The sequence below is a fragment of the Anopheles merus genome, chromosome 2R, assembly GCF_017562075.2.
Source record: "Anopheles merus strain MAF chromosome 2R, AmerM5.1, whole genome shotgun sequence".
NCBI lineage: Eukaryota > Metazoa > Arthropoda > Insecta > Diptera > Culicidae > Anopheles > Anopheles merus.
The window spans coordinates 59,947,812-59,972,796 of NC_054082.1; the positions used below are offsets into that span (position 1 = coordinate 59,947,812).

Here is a 24,985-nt window from a genome sequence, read left to right on the forward strand (position 1 = left end):
ATTGATGAAAATCAGCGTCGGGCTGAACGTGTAAATGCGAATTAGGATTCTGCGCGTTGCACAGCAAACCCTCTATCGTGCTAGCGATTCGTTAGTCATTTTTACATTGTAGCAATTGAACTCATTGCGCTTTTTTAGTTAGATTTGTGAAAATTCAACTTCTTCGCCGCAATGTTTGTTAACGGCTTTTTAAGCGCCACAACAGCTCGCGAGCATTGACCACACGCGTGAAAGAGATAGCGCTATGGAGGGAAAAAGCACGGACGACGGCTGACAGCGATTGGCCGTCTGACGCAAAGTGGGTATAGGGACTAGGTGGGCTTATAGGTTTGGCGGGAAGGCCATATTGGACGAACGAATGACAGGAGAGGATTCGATTGTGATACGTAGTTTTTCACCCACACTACGACACATCAACCAAAACAGCCATTGGAATTCACACGCATACATCAACAAATGATCGAATCCCCTGCTGTCATTTCGTTTTCATTTTTCTACAGCACGGCTGTCAAATTGTTCGGGATAAGCCCACCTGTATAATAAACCCACTTTGGTCTGACGCACCAACACTTCCAAAGTTTCGACAGCGCGATCAGGCGAGGGGTAGGAAGCAGAGCCAGGGACGGGTAGCTCGAAATGCTGCGACAAATTTGCCGTAGGAGGGAAATAGAAGGCATGAGAAAATGCGCGAAAGGGAATGATTTCTTCCGTCGCTTTGCACAGGGGGCAGATGAGCTTATGCCAAGGTGTATGTAATCAGAAAGCTTATTTTTACCGTTTCTGCTTCTGAATGAAGATTTTAAGAGTGTTTTGTGTATTCGTCAAACCTCAAGAAAGCTTGTTTGAAGAAAAGTTTTCACCCATGCTGTCAAAAAGTGATATTCAAATTTGGTTATAAAAAACATGATATGAGACCACCTGGACTACATACACTTTGATTCTGGATTTCATCACCAGATCTCTTTAATGCACCTTGGGATAAATGTTAACACCACCATGTTTTGCCATTTTTCGAGCAGGTATTCGAATCTTATTCTAGCTTTGAGGCTAAAATAATCTAGACTGAAAATTGTAAGCTAGTTTTGAGTGTGGTTTTGTATGGAGTGTTTACATGATTTCAGCCTCCAACTGTCAAACTCCATACAAAAAACTGACTAGCATCGTGAAGGGCCCCATTTTTAGACTGATCACATTCTAAATCGGCAAGCTATTGCCGATTCTCAAATGTTTAAAGATTACTATTAGTTTTTAAAGAAGGTATCTTCAATTTTTAACGATGCTTGGATGATATAATTTAAGAAAAATAACAATTATACCTAAAAAGTTTTTAAAAGTTTAAAATGTAATAATTAAAGTGCAATAATAAAAAAATACCGCATTCTCCCGGCCTGCGGCACTCAATCATTTACTTAATTTGGTCCTTTGCCTCAAAAGTTTGCCGACCGCTGCTTTAAGGCCATTTTTCCCTTCGCACCACCTACTTTTCTATCACTGTTCTTTGGAATAGCTACGAAGGCATTGTGGTACAGTGTTCAATTCGCACAAATTAACACTTTGACCGCCGGCCGGACATCGCAGTGCTGTGAGGGAACAAGTATCGATGACAAGAGATCGTCAATTTCTTGTGCGACTGTTAACGCTTTTTTGTTTCATTGCGATAAGTGGCGTTGCATATATCATTCTCGTTCTCTCTTTCCTCACTTATTCGTTCTAAAGAGAATCAAGAAGAGAAGAGAATCAAACCGATCAATATGACGCAGCACTTCAAGTGTTAGCAACATGCCCGTCGTGGGTTCAAGCCTCATATTGACAATCCCTGCATAGCAAGGACTGACTCTCCGGCACCGTGGTACTAAACAAGTTTCGAAAGCCTCCAAACACCGACATGACCGCGTAAGTCGTTAGGCCAATAATACGAAGAAGAAGAAACGAACAATTAAACCAGGAAAGTAAGCTAGAAAGGCCAAACACTAAATAAATAATAAAACGGGTTTAAAGGGATCGAAAGGAAGGATGTTAAAGTTGGTCATCGGTAAGATGTATCAATAACATATATTTTGCCAAGTCCATTTATATGTAACATGTAAGTTGATTATATGTAAGTTAATGCACATTATTTGTTAGTTCATTGATTCTTATACATGGAAATAGCTTCCGTTCATATGCTTCGTTGTATACATACTATTTCATGGGTTTTAATGCGTAATGAATTGATTGTATTGAAGTTCTTTCATTATAATTCGCATAATTTTTTCATTCTACCATTTTCATTTTTTCATGTTCAGATTATACAACATTATTTCTATTAAATCTTTGAAACACTACTTATAAATTGTGTTATGTTGGAAACAATTTAATGATTGTTCAAGTATTTTTTGCAATATAAAAAGAACCTTGAAATTAATTTCTCTCTATCAGCCAAAGTATTTGTTTACTTTTTTCTATTGCCGCAATATGCTACGGTTTGGGGTTATTATTATGTTCGACGCTTGCTCATTGCTATTTGATAAGTTGGAAATAATTAGGAATGACCGGCCATACATAAACACGTATGCAGTGCACGTAGTTACCGGTTCACGTGTTAACATATGTAAATAAAAGAAAATTCTAGAAATATTGTTACAAAATACACTCTTTCAGTTTTAACTGAAACGAAATCAATGGTTTAAATGGAATGAGAGCGAAATAGAAAAATCCTTCATTCCTTGTTTTCTTGTTGTGTTGTGCTTATTGATGGAACGTAAACGAAAGTAAACCAAAAATGGAATGAAGCTAATTGAATGAGAAGAAAACTAAAAATAAGAAAAAATAAAACTGAACGAACGCTCGCCTCTGGCTTTTGCTAGCTATGCAGTTCTTCGATAAACAGCATTCGGAAGTTACGCACAACATTTTTTTTGAATAAATGGAGTGAATAAATGATTTACAGTGTTTACATTTACAAGTCTGAATCAATTGGAATTCCAAATTTGGTGGTGTTGAAAGATATTTATGTGGAGGTTGTGAAGAGCTGGCTGCAGTGGTTATTGGACAGTAGGAACCGAAGCATCGTGAAGTGTTTGTATTTTAGACATCTGGTACATCTGGTTTTAGGAATTTAAAATCGTGACAGTATTTTTCTGCGAAATATTTCTATGTTAGTCGGTCATAATCATTGATTCAGCAAGTGATATGTAAGTGTTTTTTTCGTTTAGGATATTGTATCATCGTTTCAATACCCATTGTAAGCATGCTAGAGCCATAATTCTTAGCTTTTATTATGGAGAACGTCAACATATCTGTGAAAAAGCGTACAAGTTTAGTGTGTATTATATTACAAATGAATCATTCACACTTTTGATCGAGCGTATATAAGTAACTCCATTTTTTCGACCTCATTAGTGTGATTCTGTTTTTGAGATTATTGTAAAACACGAGAACTTTCTTTCCGTATACAGGCGGTCCTCGAGATACACGGTTCATGGGGACCGAAAACGGCCGCAAAATACCGCGTATCTCGAATTTCCGCGATTTCCATCTCCTCGTGATTTCTCGAATCTCGTGATTTCCAGCCAAAATATCACTAATATTCGTATAATTTTGCAAGTAGGGGGCGCTTTTAGTCACTTTATGAATTATTTGATATGAGTCTGATTGAATATAATAGTTAAAAACCTTTTGAAATAGTTCTTCACATTCGATCAAAACGAAAATTATTTTGCAATTTACAATTGATGTGTCAAATCAGTACAATTTGCTGAAATAATTGTCAAATATAGAAAACCGTGTATCTCCGAATCCGCGTATAAGAGGTACCGTGTATCTCGGGGACCACCTGTACCGTCTAAACATAGTCCATCGACACACTTATCCACACAACCAAAAATGTAAGCAACACCTCTAATACAGGCGAACCTCGAGATACGACTTACTCGGTTTTGATTTTGATAATTTACAGTGGTCTATAGTTGATGACCTTTACATATAAAGAGGCAAATAAGGACAATTGACTCAAATTCTGTTTAAAAACAAAACAAAACGAAACAAAAACATTACATACACATTTATGCAGATTTCTTAACTACCCTTACTTGAATATTTATGTATGGTAATCAATATTTGTGTTAAAAAAATCATTACAGGGTTTTCCAAGTCACTTTCAAATGTGCATATAATTATTCACCGCATCCCAAATGGTTTTCAACAGCTTTCAAAGGGTGTATTTGCTTCAACATGAAATTTCAGTTTCAACACATGATTTTCTACACATAACAAAGAACTGTCAAACAAAATCCGGGTTGAGTCCAGAGAGGTGTTGAAAATCATGCTGAAGAAGTTATAAATGTTGGGATGGAAATCAAATGTCCGATCTTTGTGGAATAACATTTTTTACGCGATGAATAACAATGTATACAGTCGAAAGGGACATGGAAAACACTGTTTTGATTCAAAAACGAAAAATCGTTTATGTCATAAATCATAAGCTCATCGTATTAAAACACGATGCGCAATCTCAGATTGCGCATATATTCGTTTTATCAAAATATATGTCAATTCGCGTAGCCAACCCTGAGCTATAAACGTCATTTCCAAACAATTTCAGATTGCGCCAAGATTGCGCATAAATTTTCAGGATTATAGTGTCGATTATCTGATTCAAACGGAAATGTGTAAATCAAAATCGCGCTACACGAACTAAAACGAAATCGGTATTATACAAGCTTGTTAGAGACTTCTTTCGTTGACTCGAGACATTGCTACCAAATTGATCTGAAATGGATTTGTTTGTCATAACAATCTGCAACGCGTAACGCAGGAAGTATCGTACCAATTTATAATAATTTCTACGTGTGGCATATTATTGTTCTTTAAATGTGTTTGGCAATGTCATGCAAAGTAGCGCTTGTGGTATGATTTTCTAATTTCTGTGTATTTTGTTATTCCCACCCTTTTGTAATGAATAATTACAAAAAACCCCTTTTGAATGTAATTACATGCAATTCGTGTGGTTTAAATATATGTATTTAGTAGTTAAACCGTAAAACAAAACGTTTTCCGTAGCTTTAACCTGACGGAAAGCTGTTTGACAAAAAACGGTCTCCGTTTGAGTCAGGTAATGCAAATGACCTTCGTTCAGTTGTATATATCAAACCAGAGACAAATCGAGTGCTCTAACACGGATCATAATAGAAAATGAGCATTTTTGATACTTTTTCTCAAGCTGTTGAGTCACATAATCGGCACTTATATGTACGAGATATATATATTTTTTTGACGGATAAATATATCAAACCGAGCCGTTTGACAGATAAATATATGCGCAATCTGAAATTGCGCATCGTTTATTGATACGGTCATATAATAAGTATAAACCAAGGACCGTAAAGATATCAGGTTAAGTTATAAGCCCGTTTTGACAGCTAGGTGGAAGAAGAATCGACGAAGAAAACTGACAGTTAGTTTTCCGCGTTTGGCGAACGCTTCAAGTTCTCGAAGGAAAATTTCCATTTAAAATCACGGACTGTGTTCTAATAAACTAAAATATTCACCCAAATTGATTTCCACCAAATATTGACCATGCAAAACGTAAACAATCCATCAATACATATACAAGCGGAAAACCATCTGTCAAAATCGGAGCCCAGGGAGGGGGGGGGTCGCCAAAAGCGCTATAACTACACCTCATTATACATTCCACTTTGATCAAAATGCTAGAAATAAACCGGTACAATTTGCTGCTTGAAAACCGAAGAAGCTAAACGTGCTTTCTTTGTGAAGTGTGAAGTGGGATTAGCTACTTTTACGCTAGCAAAAATGCATTTTAAAAATATATAATTTTGATTTAAGCTATTGCATTGACTCGGCTTTTACCGTTAAGGCTGGAAATAGACGAACCGAGATCGTCGCGGTTCCGCGAAAATCGCGTATGACTTGAGCTGTCAATTGTGTTATAAAATCTGATAGATAGACGAGATAATCGCGGTTCGCAGAATGTGCCAAGATGATGTTTTTTACCGTTAAGTTGGCAACCGGATACCCGGGTTTTTTTTTCAACTTCGAACTGCTATAACTTTTGATTCATTGCTTTTATTGACCTGAAATTTTCCGTAGCCGCCATACTTTTAATTCATGATTTTTTGGTGCATAAGTTGTAATTTTAAACAGCCTGTAAGTATTTTATTTTATTTTTTTTTAGCTTTACCACGTAAGTTGGCAACCAGCATACCCGGGTATTCCATACATTATGTAAGGAGAATGACGTTTCTCTTCTTCCTTTTTTCGTATTGTGCTTATTTTTGAGTCAAATTTAAGCTATTCAAAATTTCAATTTGACCGTTATATTTATAATAAAATGAAAAAACTTAACGAATAAATTAAATAGAAGAGAATATATGGTTGGCATTACTTGCTTAGAGCGTTAAAATATAGAAAGCATTGTTTCCCTAAAAAAATCGTTATTTTTTTGCATCAATACGTGTGGAATACCCGGGTATGGCGGTTGCAAGAAAAAATCAAAAAACCCTTGAAACTTTAAATTGAAGTAATATTTCCAATAAGTAGAACATAAAAAATATGTAAAATATTTTTAATTGAGTTAAATATTTGAAAAAATATTTTTTTTATCAAATCTATGTTTGCGGCCATCTAAATCATAATTGCATTGCACCGCTAGAATTTTTTTTATTTGCGGTTGCAAATAGCAGTTGAAAATATTCTTTTTTAAAATAATGCACTCTGGTTGGTCGCGTGGATGACAAAACTATAATAAAAATGTTGCTTGGGAATTTTTCAAGGCATGTAACGCTTTTCCTGTGTAACGTAGAGGGCTGAGCCCAAGGTGGAATATAGAGGAGGTGTATTCTTAGCGTTTGGCATGTTGCCATTTTGAGATTCAGTTTGACAACAGCCGTCGATATTTGTATACAGACAGCAGCCGCAATATCACGTTGAAAATGCCGATTTATAAAGTGTAGATGCAAAATACAAGTTTATAGAGCTATACAAATATTTGTTAAACGAAAACAATTCATTTATCATACCCGTATACCAGCAACATTCGTCGCATTTGACAACTGCCGTCGATCCTGGTTTTGTGCTTTTTTCTAAAGCCTTGATGGCCAAATGCTCTGTATGACGACACCTCCTTTCTACCCACTTTGGACTGAGCCTTACTTTTACCCCCCAAAGCACCCCCCCCCCCCGAACCCCAAGAACAGCAGTATAAACCTATTACATTCCGATCGCTGGAGCACCCGTTGTGCAAGATGAACTGTTATAGAATAAAGCACTCTTCTTGGCGCGACATTGAACTGAACAGACGTAGCCACTGACGTCTGCATATAAATATTACGATGTATAAATATACTCTTCCGAATTGTTTTAAATCTTATTAAAACGGCCAATTAATATTATTAATATAACGGCTACCGCTACCAGTAAAAAGCTTGGTCGTTACAATATATTACCAAAAACATACAGCAGGAACAGCAGCGTCGACGAATCCTGACACCGTCCAGCAGCACGGCGGTCTATAAACAACCGCTATCACGGCCGAATGCAAGCATTTGCAGCCAACCAAACATTTGTAGCGACAATCCCAGCAGCAACAATAATGCGTACGATACACAACAGCCGTCGCTCATAACCCGTACAAACTCGATGGCATCGGCCGCTACGATTTTTACCGCTACGATAGCAGACGGAAAGCGAAACACAAAAAAATGTTATACGACTAGGGAGCGCAAGTCAGGAATCGAAGTTATTAGATATTAGGAAGGAAGTTATTTTATAGATCGCCAAAGCACATGAAGTGAAACCGGTAAGAAGGTTGGCAGATAACCGGTTCATGGGGTGGGGTGTTGCGACGATCGTAAACAAACAGAGCAGAACTGTCACCGCAGCTGACAGCCAAACAATCAGGACTTGCGATCGCGAGAGATTCCTTAATCTCACCTACAGAGGGCACTGTAACGGGTTCGGGTACAGGGACGGCGAATGACCTTAGGATTAGGAATCGGGTTCCTCGCCATCGCGATTGGGACAGTAGCATCACGACAGCGAGCGAGATTAGTAAAAACTTTTTAAAGGTGTTCAAAAACTCCGACACAATAAAGTTTCCACCCAAAGCTCGGTGATTCAACATTTTTTGACTCTAAGAGAAACAAATTTCTATATCGTTACAGAATTCATCGAAATTGCACGACTGAGCGGAAGACTTAAGTGCGATGATGTAATCTACCACAGATTGTTCTGCTGTCTGCTTGTTCTTTCCAAACTGGTGCCTTTCAGCCACGATATTGACAGTGGGCTTGAAATGATCCGTTAGCAGTTTCACCAATTTCACAAACGACTTTTTCCTTGCATCCTCTGGCGCGCATAGCCTCAAAACTACAGAATACAAAGATGCTCCCGCCTTCGTTACAAAGATGGGCAACTTTTTATCCTCGGGGACATCGTTCGTCAGAAGAAAAAATCTCCACTCGATCCACGTACTCTTTAAAATTGTCACCCATAACGTAGGGTTCAATCACTCCAATTGTAGCGCTCATCTTTTCGATTTTAATAACTGGTTAATTATCCTCGTCGCCAAAATGTTCTGTCGCAGAGGAGCTCTGTTGCATCGTGTACGGTTGGACTGAGACTGCTTTATTTCTCTTACATTATATCGCAATTGTTCTTAAAACTATCCTTACACTACAAAAACTCACACGAGACGAAGCAAAGCTGCACGGACAATTGGAAAAAATCCAGTCAAAATCAACTGGTAATCGTGAATAGGAACCAAACATTAAAAAGATGAAATGATTATTCCTCTGTTTTGACTAGTAGTAGTATACAAGTTTTTATTAATGTGAAAATGCTTGTACAGTGTACAATGGATACTCTTGTGGATTAAAGTTTAGGATTGCAGTTGTTGAAAAAAATGAAAAACCCCGAGCAAAATTTTAGAATAAAGAATAATCCTAACTATTACCCTGTTTTGAAATATGTAGAGACTGATGATTTTTTTTATGATTTAAGCCGGTCTCATGGTACAGTCGTCAACTCGTACGACTTAATAACATGCCCGTCATGGGTTCAAGCCCCAAATAGACCGTGCCGCCATACGTAGGACTGACTATCCTGCTATGGGGGGAAATCAATAAGTCACTGAAAGCCAACCCCACAAGTGCGTTGGTAGGCCTTGACCGGCATCGGTTGTTGAGTCAAAGAAGAAGAAGAAGAGACTGATGAAAATATTGACAAGTTTTGCTTTATTTTATTTTATTTTTTATGTGACAAGTGACGATCGCTCATATACACGACTGCATGGTAACAGATACACAGACAGCACGGTTATGATAACCGTACGCAAAACCTTAGCCCGATTGAGATAAATGTTTGCCACCGTTTCGGGGTTTCGTCTGTGGACTGCTGATCGTCTAACGCGGCGGTCGGTAAACTTTTGAGGCAAAGGGCCAACTTTAATAAATGATCGAGTGCCGCGGGTCAGGTGAATGCGGAGTTTTTATTATTGCGCTTAAATTATTACATTCATATCTATTAGAAACATTTTGGGTATTATTGTTGTTTTTCTGTAATTATATCATTCAAGCATTGACGTATTTAACGGTAAGCCAACTAAGCAATTGCGGGGGGCCCCGTAAAAGAGGGGCCCCGGAATCTGTAGTCCATAACAGTCCATAACAGTTGATAGAATATAGCACTGTATTAGCAAGGAGGCCTAAGGAGGCCCTGTTAGTGATGGACATTGGGCCCCGCGCTAGACGAACCCTAAGCACCCCCCCCCCCCCCCCCCCCCCGGCAGCAACAAAATTTAAGTTGAAATGTTACATAATCAAAGACGGATGCCGAGTACCCCCCGGTAATGAAGTACAAAGGGGCCTCAACAATTCTTACTGCTCAGGGCCCCAGACACTGTAAACCCGCTATTGCATCCAAGTATTAATTTAAAACTAATTCTAATTTTTAATCATTTGAGAGTCGGCAATAGGTAGATAAAAATGTGATCAGTAAAAAAATAACAAAATCGGATCAATATCGCTTCTTGAACACCCCATCTTCCCACGCCGCAAAAAATATTGAATATATTCCGGGGATGATACATAGATTCAGTAATTATAAAAATGCTTTATGGACAAGTCAGATGTCATGCCATGTCAGATCAATTGATAAGTTATGTTGCCCATGAGACAACAGACAACCTCTATCAGTCACCTTATCTTGACACATCTGTCAGTCGAACTCTAAACATGATGACCAAAAGGTGAACCAACCAACGTAGAAGCGTGCGCGATCAACGAATGACACCCCGTAGCGTCTTAAATGGACTGCGTACAGAAGTATGTCGACAGAAGAACATGTCTGCGTATTGATCACCAACATCTTGGCTCTATTAGGCAACCATCAAAACATCGCAGGAGAGCCCAGGTTCATTTTTGAGGTTCCAAAAAAGCTAAAAATGAAGACAGATGCACAAGTGGCTACATTACTGAGTTATCTTGGCATGGGAGATCGATGCCACCCGCCAAACAGTGAAATAGTATGGGAAAATTAACACACATATCAGGAGGCAGAAATCGCGTCCACTGACTTCGCAATGGCAAACAATGACGCCAAAACTCAATACGTTCATATTAGGTGAGTTTCGGTAGAATTTTGACATGATATCCTAGTCCGTAAAGTGGTACAACATCCGTCACATGTGTTCCATTGAATTTTGCGGATCCGGAATAATGGCGAAAATTCCGGATAACTGATGAAAGGCATCTCCCAAAGTCTTAGATTTATTTGACCAAGGAAGCTTAAATAATTACCTTTCAAATTATGTACATGTTAAGAAATTATATCTAACTAGTTTTGGTTTACAGCTAGCCAAAAAAAGGCATTTTTTTCTTGTAAACGTTACGGGGATATTGATCACGAGTTGAACATACCGAACGATCCGTCATTCCATAGTACTTTCATCAAAGTTGAAAGAGTACGATAGTATAAAATGTTATTCTTAAAGATATTCAGTAATTTGTATACGAGTAGTTTCTTCACATCTTTCAAAATCAGTCAACACCTTTCGCGGGTCGGATTGAATGTTGCAGCGGGCCGCATTTGGCCCGCGGGCCGGACTTTGCCGACCGCTGGTCTAACGAGCTGAGCCTCATGCGCGTTGTGCTAGTAGAGCCCGTACAGTTTTCAGACGATCTTCTGGTGCGTCGCAATCAGTGGCTGGTTTACTGTGTCGGAGGCCCTAAGCGATAAGAATAGATGAGGCCCTTCGTATATGATTACCGGGGAATACCAAGCATCTTGGATAAGTAACATTTCTTTTTTTTTGTTCCTTGCTAATACAGTGCCTACCACAACTATATGGACAGTCGTTTTACGCGATGTGCGGAAAATCCGTAAAAAAATAAAATGTGCGGTATTACGAAAAAACCAATCTATGGTCGTAACATAACTATTAAGACATTTCGAAAAACAGTTTTTGTTCGAGGGTTCAAACGAGGAAGTAACCTTACGCAATTCATAAACCATAGATAAATGTCGCATTCAGTATAAATAAAAACTTATTATCAAAAAAGTCATAGTTACAGATAGCTGACCTATATACGCTCAGCAGCTAAATAGCATGTAAGAGATGAAAACCTAAATAAAGTAAGCGCATTCGAACACAAACCTCAGAATCGCTCGTTTCTTAATGGTCGGAGGCACTCTCCGGTCGACGAAGGAAAAATATACCCGACTCGGAGTAAAGCACCGGCGTTGGGCGCTGCGACGGAGCAACACATCCGCGAACAGCATTATTGGTTGGTTCGTATAAAAAAATTAGGATTATCATGAATTGTCATGATTTCGTTTACTGTTTTGGCAGCATCTTCAATACTGGTGAAACTATCCAGCTAATCATCCACGTAATGATTATCGGGAATTGTCTTCGCCGCCTTTGGGTTTTGTTTTTCGAATTTTAGAGCGTTTTGATTTTTTACAAATTGTGCGCATGCTGGGAAGTAACATGTTGCTCCAAATGGTATTACCTGTATAACGTAAACCTGAGGATCTTTGTTAGGAGATTATCAGTACAAAAAACGTTGGGCACGCTGATTTTCTTGCTTAACCAACACCTGATGGAACATTTCCTTTATATCACCAAAGCAAGCAATTTCGTGTTCGCGGAATCTGATGACTACACCAAATAAAGAGGTGGTAGCATCAGGACCGGATAGGAGGAATGAGTTCAGTGACCTTCATTCATTTTTTGCGGCTGCATACTAGACGAGGCTAAGGTGGAAACTTGTTCTTGTTTACTATAGCAAAGTGAGTGTTGTTACGCCTGGTAACAATTTGGTGAGTAGCTGGGTAGACTTTTCTAGAACTAGTTTATTTTGACTTTATTGCACAGTTTAAACATTAGTCTGTTCTTTCTGCTTTATTTTTTGCTACTGACAATTTTCGATGGCGCTGCGGTCCTCGATCAGCTGATCTGCTTGACCCTATTTGACCCTACTTAACGGCTTGAGCCGAACTTAGCTAGTTTGCCCTGAGCTCGGCCAGCTAGTTGTCTCATATTATCGGATATCGTTTTGTCCTTACCCGCTGCGCAAATTCGGGCAGTTTCCAGCGCAGGAAAAGTACCAAAATCTGCGCTGGCCAGCGCAGATTTTGGCTGGTCTCCCGCGCTGGACTTCAGCGATCCCTGCGCTGGGTCGAGCAAGTTTAGCGCCATCTGTTGGCGAAATGGACGAACTATTTGTGGCGGCGGAGCAAAAAAAAACGGTCAAAAAAGTTAAAAATATTGGCGCCCATTTTTTCGTCCGCTGCTTCTACCTCCCTCACCCTGCCTTGCCTTACTTGCGCTTCTGCCCGTGCCTTCCTGCCGCCAGCTGATTGGGTGTTGTGGTATATGCGTTGATTCATATATGTGCATTGCGGTTGTGTATTGTTATTGGTGGGTGTTAGCATTTATTTAATTTTTGTATGACCTTGAGGCGCTGTGGGAGAAGCTGGATTGGGACTCAAAGTGTTATCGGTGTATTGATGGTTTATTTTATTTCGTGCCGCTGCTGATGAGACCATTCGATGCCCCTGCCAATTGAGGGTGAAGAAGCCTATTTAAAACAAGCGTAGGAGAACGTCTAACACTAATCTAATATTTTTTAATTTGAACATGTTTGATGCGTCAACATCATGTAGCAATGTATAGTGGCAATAAAATATTTTTTTTTGAAATGTGCCGAAATCTGTCTCGAGTTTTTGGGTCTCGACACACACACACACACACAGCGCGGGGAAAGTGACCGTTCACTCTACCATGCCGCAATCCCCCTCCTCGCTCGGCCCTTTGGATGAGGATGCGCTACAAGATAGCTGAATCAGCCGTTCTACCGATACGGTAGCCGTAATCGATCATGCGGGGAGTGGGGGGGGGGGGGGTGGTCTGGTGGGGGGGGGGAGTGCGTGCTTGCGTTCGCGCTTTCGTGGGTGCGTGCTTGCGTTTGCGCTTTCGCGGGTGCCTGCCCGCGTACACGCGTACGTGCATGTGTGCGTGTGTGTGTGCGTGCGTGCGTGCTCGCGTGCGTGTGTGTGTGTTTTTGTGTGTGTGTGTGCGTGCGTGTGGAAACCCCAAAACTATTTGATTCTGGTGCGTACATTTTCATCCGCTGCGGCTACAAAGTCCATGCATTTTCGATTTCGCTACCTGAGAGAAAATACAACCATTGGATTGTCACCACCATCTTTGCGACCGGTTCTGCTGTTGGGGGTATTAAAAAGACAAACGATCGAAGCAAACGTGCGTGTGATATGTAGCACATTTCATTCCAATTCAGCTAGCGGATGCAAGTGGAAACAACATTTTGAATTGAATCCATACAAAACAGGATTCTGGATCTGTTTATTACGGTGCGCGTATGGTGCTGCACCTGTCCGTCCAGAATCTGGTGGCTTGTTGGTTTGTTGTCGTTATCATGACGCCGATTGCCGGCAATGCCTTGGAATGAGTTCGGATCGGTAGGTTCATGTTTTGGTCGAGTGCATTCCGTGCATTTGTCGCGCCACAACAGTAGACCCGGCAGCACCAAAGTCAAAACAAAAACCTTCCCCGAGTGTGGACTGCTATGCTAAGTTCTTCTTCTTCTTCTTCTTCTTCTTCTTCTTCTTCTTCTTCTTATTATTATTATTATTATTATTATTATCATTATTATTATTGTCATTATGGCCTACGCGATCATACCGGCCTTTTCAGGACTTGAGTACCACGTAGCCGGATAGTCAAGCTTTTGCAACGGCGGACGGTTCATACGCGGTTAGAACCCACGACGGGCATGCAGATGTGCGGAATGATGGCGGTGCCGCGGGACCGCTCCTATCCAGCGTGCAACTTGCATACTGCCACACTATCTCCTGCTCGATGCATACGCTGCAGGCAGGGGGAAGGATGCACCTCCACGATAAAAAAAAAAAAACACGGCCATGAACCAGCGGCGGACCTAACGATAGGCGGACTAGGCGGTCGCCGAAGATCGCTAGTCTGTAGTATGCCGTATGTCTACAAGTGGACAGATTATTAGCGACAAGGGCCCCCGGAAAGATGGTCTTTAGGGCTCCGTGGCTGGAGAAAACCATTTGCACCTCCCCTCCCCCCATGGCGACTACAATTTTAGGGCCTGTGACCGATGGTCGTAGGGGTCCCATGGCCACCCCCCTTCCCGCCGGCAATTTAAGAATACTGTTAAATCTCCAACAGCTGTGTGCCACTACCCCCTCCTCCCTGTCATCAGTTACCATTGACAGGGGCCTCAATTCGTCTTTCCGCCTTTCATGAACACCTTCCTTTCTTTGACCGATGGATCATAACATTTCGGAAAAAAACACATTTGGCGACAGTTTTGCACACACACGCACGCTCATACCCTTGCGCAGACGGCTCAGCATATCTGTGTAATCTACAACATACGAAAGAAAAAGCTTAGTGTAACAAAGTTATGCTTAATGCTTAACACATTCAGATCGATGGCAGGCCCCACTGCCTGCCAGTGAACTTTCCAGCCTGTGTTCTAGGTGCTGGTGGAAAGGAAAGTTGATGAAAATCAGCGCCGGGATGAACGCGTTAATGCGAATTAGGATTCAGCGCGTTTCACAGCAAACCCTCCAGCGTGAGCTAGCGATTCCTTAGTCATTTTTACATTGCAGCAATTGAACTTATTGCGCTTTTTTTGTTTGATTTGTAAAAATTCAAATGCATCGCAGCAATGTGTGTAAACGGTTTTTTAAGCGCCACAGCAACTCATGAGCATTGTCCACACGCGAGAAAGAGATAGCGCTATGGAGGGAAAAAGCACGGACGACGGCTGACAGCGATTGGTCGTCTGACGCACCGACACATTAAAACCTTCGACAGCGCGCTCAGGCGAGGGGAATGAGGCGGAGCCAGGGACGGGCAGCTCGACGAGCTGCTCGACAAATTTGCCGTTGGAGAGAAAAGGAAGGCATGATAAAATTCTCAGAACGCCATAACGCCTTCCGTCGCTTTGCACAGCGGGGTTTCTCGAGTTGCTGAAAGCTTAAAGAGCAGGCTTAAAACTGGCTTAAAGAGCAAGCGATATTGCAGAGTTTAAGCTTATTACGAGGGTTGACAATAAAGTAAGATCTCCAATTTTTTTTTCATAGAAAATGATATTTATTTACAAAAAGCGATACACCGTTGGAAAGGCCAAGGTCTTGGCTACTTTTCTACATAATCGCCATTTTTTCCAACACCTTGCGCATCCGCACGATGAACTTGTCTATGCCGGCAGAATACCACTCTCCGTCCGCCTCGCGCAGCCAGGTGTTGACCTCTTTCTGAACCTCCGCGTCACTTTCAAACTTCTTCCCTCCGAAATGTTTTTTCAGGGCAGGTTCACAAGGATATGACGGATTGTTTCGCTGCTACACACTCCTCCAAGCTTCTCTCCCAAGTCCCTAATTGTCGCACGGCGATTTTTGAGCATTTCTGCCTCCTCTGCTTGAACAATCGCATCCGAGACCGACGGTCGGCCACTTCTCTCCTCGTCGTGAACATTAGTGCGCCCGGAATTGAACTCGCGGCTCCACTTACACACGTTTTTTTATGTCCATACACTTTTCCCCGTAAACTTCAACTAGTTGACGATGGATTTGAATAGGTGTCACCTATTTCGCACTCAAAAAACGTATTACAGAACGCAATTCGCACTTGGACGCTGACGCGAGGGGTACCTCCATCGTTGACGGTTGCTCAGCCAAGACTGAGCGGTCGGGGAAGCCTCACCCAGCAGCAAAGTGGTAGTGGGGGAACCAAGGAACACGGCGGTGTTTCCAGATTTCGCCTAGCGCGTGATCCGGCGAAGTTGCAGCGTTGGAGACCTTACTTTATTGTCAGCCCTCGTATAATAGATGAAACGTCAGAGTGAAGCGTTTTTTCTGGTGCCATTTTGAGAATTGTCATCACGTTGTGCACAAGCTACCGGCCCAAAACAAGACATGCGTACTCAATCCGTATCAAACAAAAAGTTTATTATAAAACACTCTTTCACGTTGTTTTGTTATTTTCCCTGCGTTTCTCCGCTCTTCTGATACTCCTGAATAGATCGTTTATTTCTTCTTACTCAGTGTTTTGGTTGTTGGAAACCGAGAATGAAACTGCAAGCTTCTTGTTTGTTCGGCTTCTACCGAAGTTCTGACATAAACATCAATGCTTCAACACATCGTTGTTCACTCACACATCCATGTTTTCAAGCGTTTATATGAGCCAATGGGTTAAATCGAGCTGTTCACAAGAAGTTTAAGCTAAAAATGTAGAACAGTTGTCACCTGGGTAGTTTATTTTCTTAGTGGTTTCATCAAAAGCCGTTTTAAATCGAGGCCATAGTTTATAACTACCATCAAATTCAGGAAGTTCCATAAGCGTACTTTTGCCGGCAGAAGAACTAACAGTTAGTGCGCTTACAAGTATGTTAATATTTTCGGTAAGCGAAATATTTTACTCGTTTTTTTCGGGATTCAGAGCATTCTCACTAAGCAATTGTTTTGTTTACTGCTTTTTTGGTTCTATTATGATTTGATCTTCAAGAGTCTTCTGCAAACTTTCTATTTCTTATACTTATTGCTTCTATGATTCTCTGTTTAGTTTTTCATTATCTATCTTTTCCTGCAATAATATTTCTGTTTGAATTAATGCTTCACGATGGTAAAGATCGTTAGCGGCTTCGTTTAATTCCTCTTGTAACCGCTCCAAATCCTTTTAATTGTTATTACTTTGTTTTTAATCAGCTATTTCCATTGAAGCTTAAGTTGTTTGGTTGTTACTCGTTGTTTTATTTCGTTGTCGCCGACCTTGATGTGTAACCACCGAATGGTCACTACGTTGGCGAAACCTTTTTGCTGATTTGGCTTTATGACGTTTTGCCGTAGGTTTGTTTATATTGTTGTCGGTAGTACCCTCCGTGCTCTTGTGTTCGCTAACGGTTCTCGGGTTTTGTTTATGATGTCACCTTATTCTTATGGTGTTTCGGCGGTCGTGCTTAGTTACGCACTTATTTGCCGTTCTATTCCACTCCTGGTGTTGATTTTTACTGCTTTGTGCACTTTCATTCGCGGTGTTTCGGCGGTCGTGCTGGTTTACGCACCTAGTTGCCATTCTATTCCACTCACGGTGCTGATTCCTATTACTTTACGCATTTTCACTCGCGGTGTTTCGGCGGTCGTGCTGGTTTACGCACCTAAATGCCGATCTATTCCACGCACGGTGCTGATTCTTACTATTTCACTCTCTTTCACTCGCGGTGTTTCGGCAGTCGGGCTGGTTTACGCACCTTATTGCCGATCTATATCACTCACGGTTGTGATCTTCACTAGTTTACGCACTTTTACTCGCGGTTTTTCGGCGATCGTGCCGTTTTACGCACTTAGTTGCCATTCTATTTCACTCGCGGTACTTCGGCGCTTATGCTGGACTGAATCACGTGCTATTCACTACGAGGAGGTCGTTAGTTCCTCTCTGGAACCACCATTAATGCTACTGGCGGATGTGTTGCTCCGTCGCAGCGCCCAACGCCGGTGCTTTATTCTGCGATTCTGAGGTTTGTGTTCGAATGCGCTTACTTTATTTAGGTTTTTATCTCTTATATGCTATTTAGTGGCTGACCGCATATAGATCAGCTAGCTGTAACTATGACTATTTTGATAACAAGTTTTATTTATACTTAATGCGACATATACCTATGGTTTATGAATTGCGTAAAGTTACTTCCTCTTTTGAACCGTGAGAACGGTTGACTACCTGTTTATGTTTGTTGCGTTTCTGAAGCGCGCGCTATTGCTTGAGGCGTGTTTTGCTTGATATCTGTTTACTTGAACTTTGTTTTAACTTGAAGTGTTTTACTTCGCTACATCCGCATATATGTTTAGCGCGTTCTTTCGATTTGTAGAAAATTAACGGGGAAAGAGATGTGATCGAGATAGGTTGTGAGATAAGACTGACTTAATTTTATTCTGTACAAATTCAACTTGAAGATTTCGTGGTAGTAGTGTAATGATCCTTACTTAGCGTAGGTAGTATAAGTTTGTAGTATTAGTGTTAATAGAGGAACGCGTATTAGTTTTGCAATAGGCATGAAAGCGTAAAGGTGTGTACGGAACCCTACAAAGGTTAAAAGCTCAAAAAGTTACAAGCTTTCGGCACTTTACAGTGCGTTGCAATTATATGCAAGGTTGCCACATATGCTTTTACTGCATAATGAGGTACGCAACAAGTATGCACATATGAGTTTCTGTTTTGTATCCCTATAACCGGTCCAAATTTAGTAGTGAATACAAACTAACACAACAGAAGTAGTATATAACATGTGATTACATACTCACTTACTTATCCGGCGCTACTTTGCGGTCTTGGCCTGCCACAGGATTGTTCGAAATCCGTTACCTTTGCCTTAATAGCGGACGCCTCTACGCCATTCTGTCTTCTCAATTTGTGCATACTACGTCTCCTCTTTCCTTGTAAACGGTCTTTAAGGAGGAATTTACGGGCTGGGTCGTCCGTTTGCATGCGTAAGGGAAAAGCGGAGCAACATGGGCATTGTCGTGATCGTCGAATAAACCTTCCATTGAATAAAACTTTTTTTGTACTCTTATTTTGTACTTTTATTACTCGATGTATCCGTTGTGAGTACCACCACAAGACTGAAGCACGTTGTTCCGCGTCCTGTCGTTTCCCGATTCCCCTCTATTTTCGCCTGACATTTGTTTTGACAGTTCTGACATTTTCGCCTGATTTCAATATACATCTTGATTATCTGTTTATTCGGTTATGATTTCCGTTGATATTCTACCTTTCTCTCGTCGTCTTTTTTATTATATTTTCTACCATATCTTATTCCCTACAGGCATGTGGGGCAAAATGGGCACCTTCTATTTGAGCATTATTTCTCTACAAAGATACTTTCCAAAGCTCAAAATGTATTCATTAGAGTGTTCTCCGAATACCATGTAAGTTTCATAACCCTTGCATAACAAATAACCAAGAAAAATGCAAAATAAGATATACAGCGCCTACCACAACTATATGAACAGTTGTTTTTTGCGATTTGCGGTAAATCGATAAGATATAGATAAAAAAGTGAATCTATGAGTTGTGCAGAATACTATTTTACATCTTCGTATATTTTTTCAAAGTTTTTAACTCGTTTTTACACGACTTATGTCAAAAAAATAAATTTATGGTCGTACCATAATAATAAAGACACTTCGAAAAGTATTATAAGAGTAATTATCAAAATACATTTTTTTTAATCTAAAAAAAAATCACCAAATTTTTTTTGTTTCGCTTGTAATTATTGTTTTGAAAATGCAAACCAAAGTGTGTGATTTTTATTTTCAAGATTTTCAAAAATTATTTTGAAACTGCCATGAGAACCTTATCAATTTTGCGAACAACGGTTCAAAACTGATCCGATCAAACAAAAGCGACACAAAAAGCTCAACAACGATTTTTTAGCAGAATCCTAATATTTGCTGCTGTTACATACATAGTTGAGGAATGTAATCCTAGCCCGATATTTTTTTCCTCCCACCACCCACTTCACCATCGATGTTCTCTTAGACCGCTACAAAGGCGCTTGTAAATGTTTTGGAGCAAGTGCAGACGAACACGATATTCAGTTCCATTTTTTTTCTTTATTTTTATAAAGACTTTGAGCCAATTAGCCTCATTCGCCTTTTTTAATCGTTTGATTAATTCTATACTTAAAGTCTAACAATCTTCTTTGCAAGCCATTTGTGGCTACCCGGTCGGTTTACTTAAAACTATCTGTTGATTGTCTGTCACAAATATGGTTTTGGTTAGAGTTGTTTATAAAGATCAGTGATACGGAGGAATTTTAAAAGTTTACGCTGGCAATCGCTATCTGGTGAGAGGATGGTGTCGATGCTGTAGTCCAATTTGCAGGTGATACATTCCGCCGAGTATCCATAGCATTCGGTTAAGATGTGACGGACGGTGATGTCGACGCCATAGAAACTGCATAGTGGTAGGCTTGACTATTGTAATAAAAAGGTGTGGGTGAGCCGGGTGTGTCCTATCCGGAGTCGTGACCACCATGGTGGTGTTGTGGTCTTGATGGTTCTCAGGAAAAAGCGGCCGCTGCTAACCCAATAACCATTCCAGCTATTGGCGATGATGGTTTTGCTAAGGCGGATGAAGTCACGGCGTGGAAGAGTGTTATGGCAGCAGAACGGGTTATTACGTCTTGCGTTGGCTAGTCAGTCTGCTATTTCGTTTCCCTGGATACCTGTGTGACAAGGAATCCAGCAGAATGTTACTTGGAGTAGATCTGGTATTCTGCAGAGTTGTTGGATGTTCGGGTCGCGGGTGGTTCCACATTCAAGTGCTTGAAGAACAATTGCACTGTCGGTGAAGAACACGTTAAGTTTGTCTGATGGATGGTCTTTCCATGGTGGTGTTGTGGTCTTGATGGTTCTCAGGAAAAAGCGGCCGCTGCTAACCCAATAACCATTCCAGCTATTGGCGATAATGGTTTTGCTAAGGCGGATGAAGTCACGGCGTGGAAGAGTGTTATGGCAGCAGGCCGGGTTATTACGTCCTGCGTTGGCTAGTCGGTCTGCTATTTCGTTTCCCTGGATACCTGTGTGACAAGGAATCCAGCAGAATGTTACTTGGAGTGGATCTGGTATACTGCAGAGTTGTTGGATGTTCGGGTCGCGGGTGGTTCCACATTCAAGTGCTTAAAGAACACTTGCACTGTCGGTGAAGAACACGTTAAGTTTGTCTCTGTGTAGACCTTCATCAGCAGCAATAACCAGGGCTATTGCTTCTGCGGTGAAGATTGAGGTATGGTCTGGTATTCGGATGGCGCTATTGTCGCTACTGGAGTAGATTCCACAGCCAGAGGAACCGTTTTGTACTGATCCGTCTGTGAAAATGAGATTGTGGTTATGGTATTTTTGCTGAACGAGTTCGGCAAAATGACGGTTAGCAATGACACTATTGCCACCAGCCCGAAGCTGATTTTTGATGGTCCGGTCTATTTGTGGCGGGTGGCAGTACCAAGGGCGACTACCGATTTGGATGAGTTTGGTGACTGAGGGGAGTGTTTGCCCTGTTAGTGTGGTGAATTCGGCGTTTGCCCTTTGAATAAGGACATCGGCCTTGATGTTTTTCTCCATCATTCGTCCAGCAGCTGCTACTATCTTGTCGATGATGATGTGGTCCAAGGGTTGAAGTCCGCTTTCACACAGAAGTGATGCTATGGGGCTTGTGATGAAAGCCCCAGTAGCACAGCGGATGGCGGTATGGTAGATTGGTGCAATTTGTTTTTGGAAATTTTCCCGTTGCCGGGAGACTATTTCGATGCCGTAGAGTAGTTTAGGTAGAAGCCAGCTATTGATTATTTGAAGTAGTGTTTGGCAGGAGGCGAGATGTTGACCGGTTCCAAGCATTCTGAAAAGATTAATACGGTTCTTCGCTTCTCTTTTGACCCGTGCAGTGTGTACTTTAAATGTTAAGTGACGATCAAAAGTCACTCCTAGGATATCGGCTGTGCCTGTGTTTGGTATTACTGAGTTATTGTATGTTATGGGTTTTAGTGTATGATATTTGCTATTGCAGATGTGAAGTATTTTGGATTTGGAATGTGAAATTTTGTAACCTGTCCAACGTGACCATTTCTGAACTATAATGACCCATTCTTGTAAAGATGTGCGTGATTCGGTTCTATTGTTGGATGCTGAGACAAGAACTATATCATCAGCATACATGAAACATTTAATGTTACTGGGCATGGGGCGGAAGAGGGATTCTTCACTAATCAGGAAAAGAGTGGGGGAGAGAATGGCACCCTGGGGAACACCATTCTCTTGGACATGCATGTCAGAAGACTGAGTTCCAATTAAAACTTTGAATGTGTGATTTGAAAGGAAGCTTTGAAGGTACGCTGTAATGCGTCCTCCAAAACCCCACAAATTTAGCTGTTCAAGAATTGTATGTCGCCAGGTTCTGTCAAAAGCTTTTGATAAATCTAATTTCAGTTCCATTGACTAGAGTATTACTCTTTGCACATATTCTTACCGGCATTACAAATACTTATCAAATACATGTAAATACCTAGCTAGCTAGCTTTTATTAGACTGTTTTTAAGTTGTTTTCATCATGTTTTTAAATTGTTTTCATTCTATTTGGCAATTTTAATCCTTAGTGGAGGAATACAATGATGAAAAAAAAATGTTTTTTTTTATGTTTATGTATATGTTTTGTGGCATATTCAAAGGAATATTTAGTAAACTGCTTAACATGCCCATTTTACCCCGCTTTCCCCTACAACATGACAAGCCCACCGGAGCCTGGCGAGCTGTAATTACTTAAACATAATATGGGATTACTTTAAATTAATTATGTTCATGTAATTAACTAACATTTTCATGATTCCATTAATCAGTGTCCCATTACATTTTTTGCATTCTATCTCTTTTCCAGATTAAAAACAAAATTTCAAGTAAAGTACAAGGAGTGAGTTACTGGAGCGGATTTATTATACGAGGATCTACTGTATATTCATATAAATTATACAGTTACACAATGATAATGTTGATGTGTTTAGTAATTTTCTTAATGTTTTGCTGTATCTTCATAACTTTGTTGAAGCGACACAAAAAGCCTCCGGGACCATATGGTTTTCCATTCATTGGATGCTTAACATTGATTGACCCGCTTAAACCATACGAAACTTTTTCTCGACTTGCACGACAATATGGTCCTATATACGGGTTGTGGATGGGACAAGTTTATACTGTAGTACTAACTGATCCTACCTTAATTCGAACCATTTTTTCAAAGGATGAAGCCACCGGTCGAGCACCCTTGTTTATAACACACGGTATAATGGGAGGTCATGGTAAGTAAACAAGCACGATTAAAATAATAAAAGGAATTGAACCTAATCTTGTTGTTGCTCTCTTATCGATAGCCATTAAAAATCGTAAAATAATGCCATTTACAGTAAAATTATTCAATAAATTCATTGGCAATCGACTATAATAAGTATTTATAAACATTTAAACAAATTCATTGCAGGAATCATTTGCGCTCAAGGTAATTTATGGCGCGATCAACGCCGATTATCAATCGATTGGCTTCGTAAATTGGGAATGATTAAGTATGGATGTGCTCGATTAAATCTTGAACGGAGAATTAATTCTGGACTTATCGAAATGCTTCAGGTAAATTGAATACTACAGTATCTGCATACTCAAGGGCCGCACTATAGTTATCAATCCACACGATTTAAAAACATCATCATAATTTCAAGCCTCATATGGAATGACCTCATGTAGCAAGAACTTACTATGTATCTGTCTACTAAAAAGGTCTAGAAAGCCTGTCTAGCGTAGGCGACATGGCGCGTTGCGCCAATAAGTATAAAATTATGTATTTTTATTATGATCAACTCAAATAAACTTCAATGGAACTACGAAAAAAAAGAAATCTATACAATAATTAAGCTATGAGACTATATTTGGGAAAGAGAAAAAGTCTCGGAGCATGGTTCATGTCGAAATATACTGTTGTTAAAGTGTTGAAAGTTGCATAATCGAGTAAGGTTACTAAAATGTGCTTCGAGAGTGCATTAATTCAACTACAACAAAAGCTCTTTCAAAAGATCTTTTTCAATGTTTTGACGGTTATTGGTATTTTTTTCAATATGAATCAATATGACATCGGTTTAAAATCAATATAAAAATGTTGTAGGGTACCAGTTTTCGGCATGCTAGTGCAGCAATTTCACATAAACTGCTCACACACCTAATTTTTTTGTTTTTTTTGGTTGATAAATTATCGTAATTTGTTACGCTTATTTTATTTGCCGTTTCAAAGCTCTTTTTCACAAATATTCGTGAAAATGAAAACATTGGTTTTGCTCCTATGTTCGGCAGTTTGTTCCTATTTTCAGCAGGCTGTGTTCCTATTTTCGGCTATGCAAATACGGATCATCAAATGTTTTCATCAATGTAAATATGTAGAAAAAATGTTAAAAGCAATTTAATACTCTTACTTTCCTAAGCTTGGCGTTGAAAAGCACTTAAATTATTAATTTTATGTTGCTTATGTTGGCCCGTTTTGACATTCTTTTTAAAGTGTCATATAAACCAAGGACTGTGTAGTAGTAATGGGAATCCGAAACGGATTCATAGATCAACTCCGACTCCGGATTAATACCGGATTCGACTCCTAATCAGTCAGGATCAGTCCGGATCACTCCGGATCACTCCGGATCAGTCCGGATCAGTCCGGATCAGTCCGGATCAGTCCGGATCAGTCCGGATCAGTCCGGATCAGTCCGGATCAGTCCGGATCAGTCCGGCTCAGTCCGGATCAGTCCGCATCAGTCCGGATCAGTCCGGATCAGTCCGGATCAGTCCGGATCAGTCCGAATCAGTCCGGATCAGTTCGGATGGGACTGGAAGCATCCAAATGACTCTG

The 24,985-nt window shown here is 40.5% G+C and overlaps 1 protein-coding gene across 4 annotated transcripts in view; it reads left to right on the top strand.

The window, feature by feature from the left end:
* Positions 1–1,565: 1,565 nt before the first annotated feature.
* LOC121589984 (cytochrome P450 306a1-like) overlaps positions 1,566–24,985 on the top strand; it is a 49,508-nt gene continuing 26,088 nt past the window's right edge. The window contains exons 1-4 of one of the 4 annotated variants that reach the window (XM_041909289.1): positions 2,522–3,173; positions 19,377–19,479; positions 22,982–23,399; positions 23,579–23,724. In XM_041909289.1, the coding sequence (XP_041765223.1) occupies positions 3,172–3,173; positions 19,377–19,479; positions 22,982–23,399; positions 23,579–23,724 (669 nt within the window). In that variant the 5' untranslated portion in view covers positions 2,522–3,171. Of the gene's footprint in view, positions 1,894–2,521; positions 3,174–19,376; positions 19,480–22,981; positions 23,400–23,578; positions 23,725–24,985 lie in introns of those variants that run through there. The other 3 variants (XM_041909292.1, XM_041909291.1, XM_041909293.1) reach the window with 3 other exon arrangements.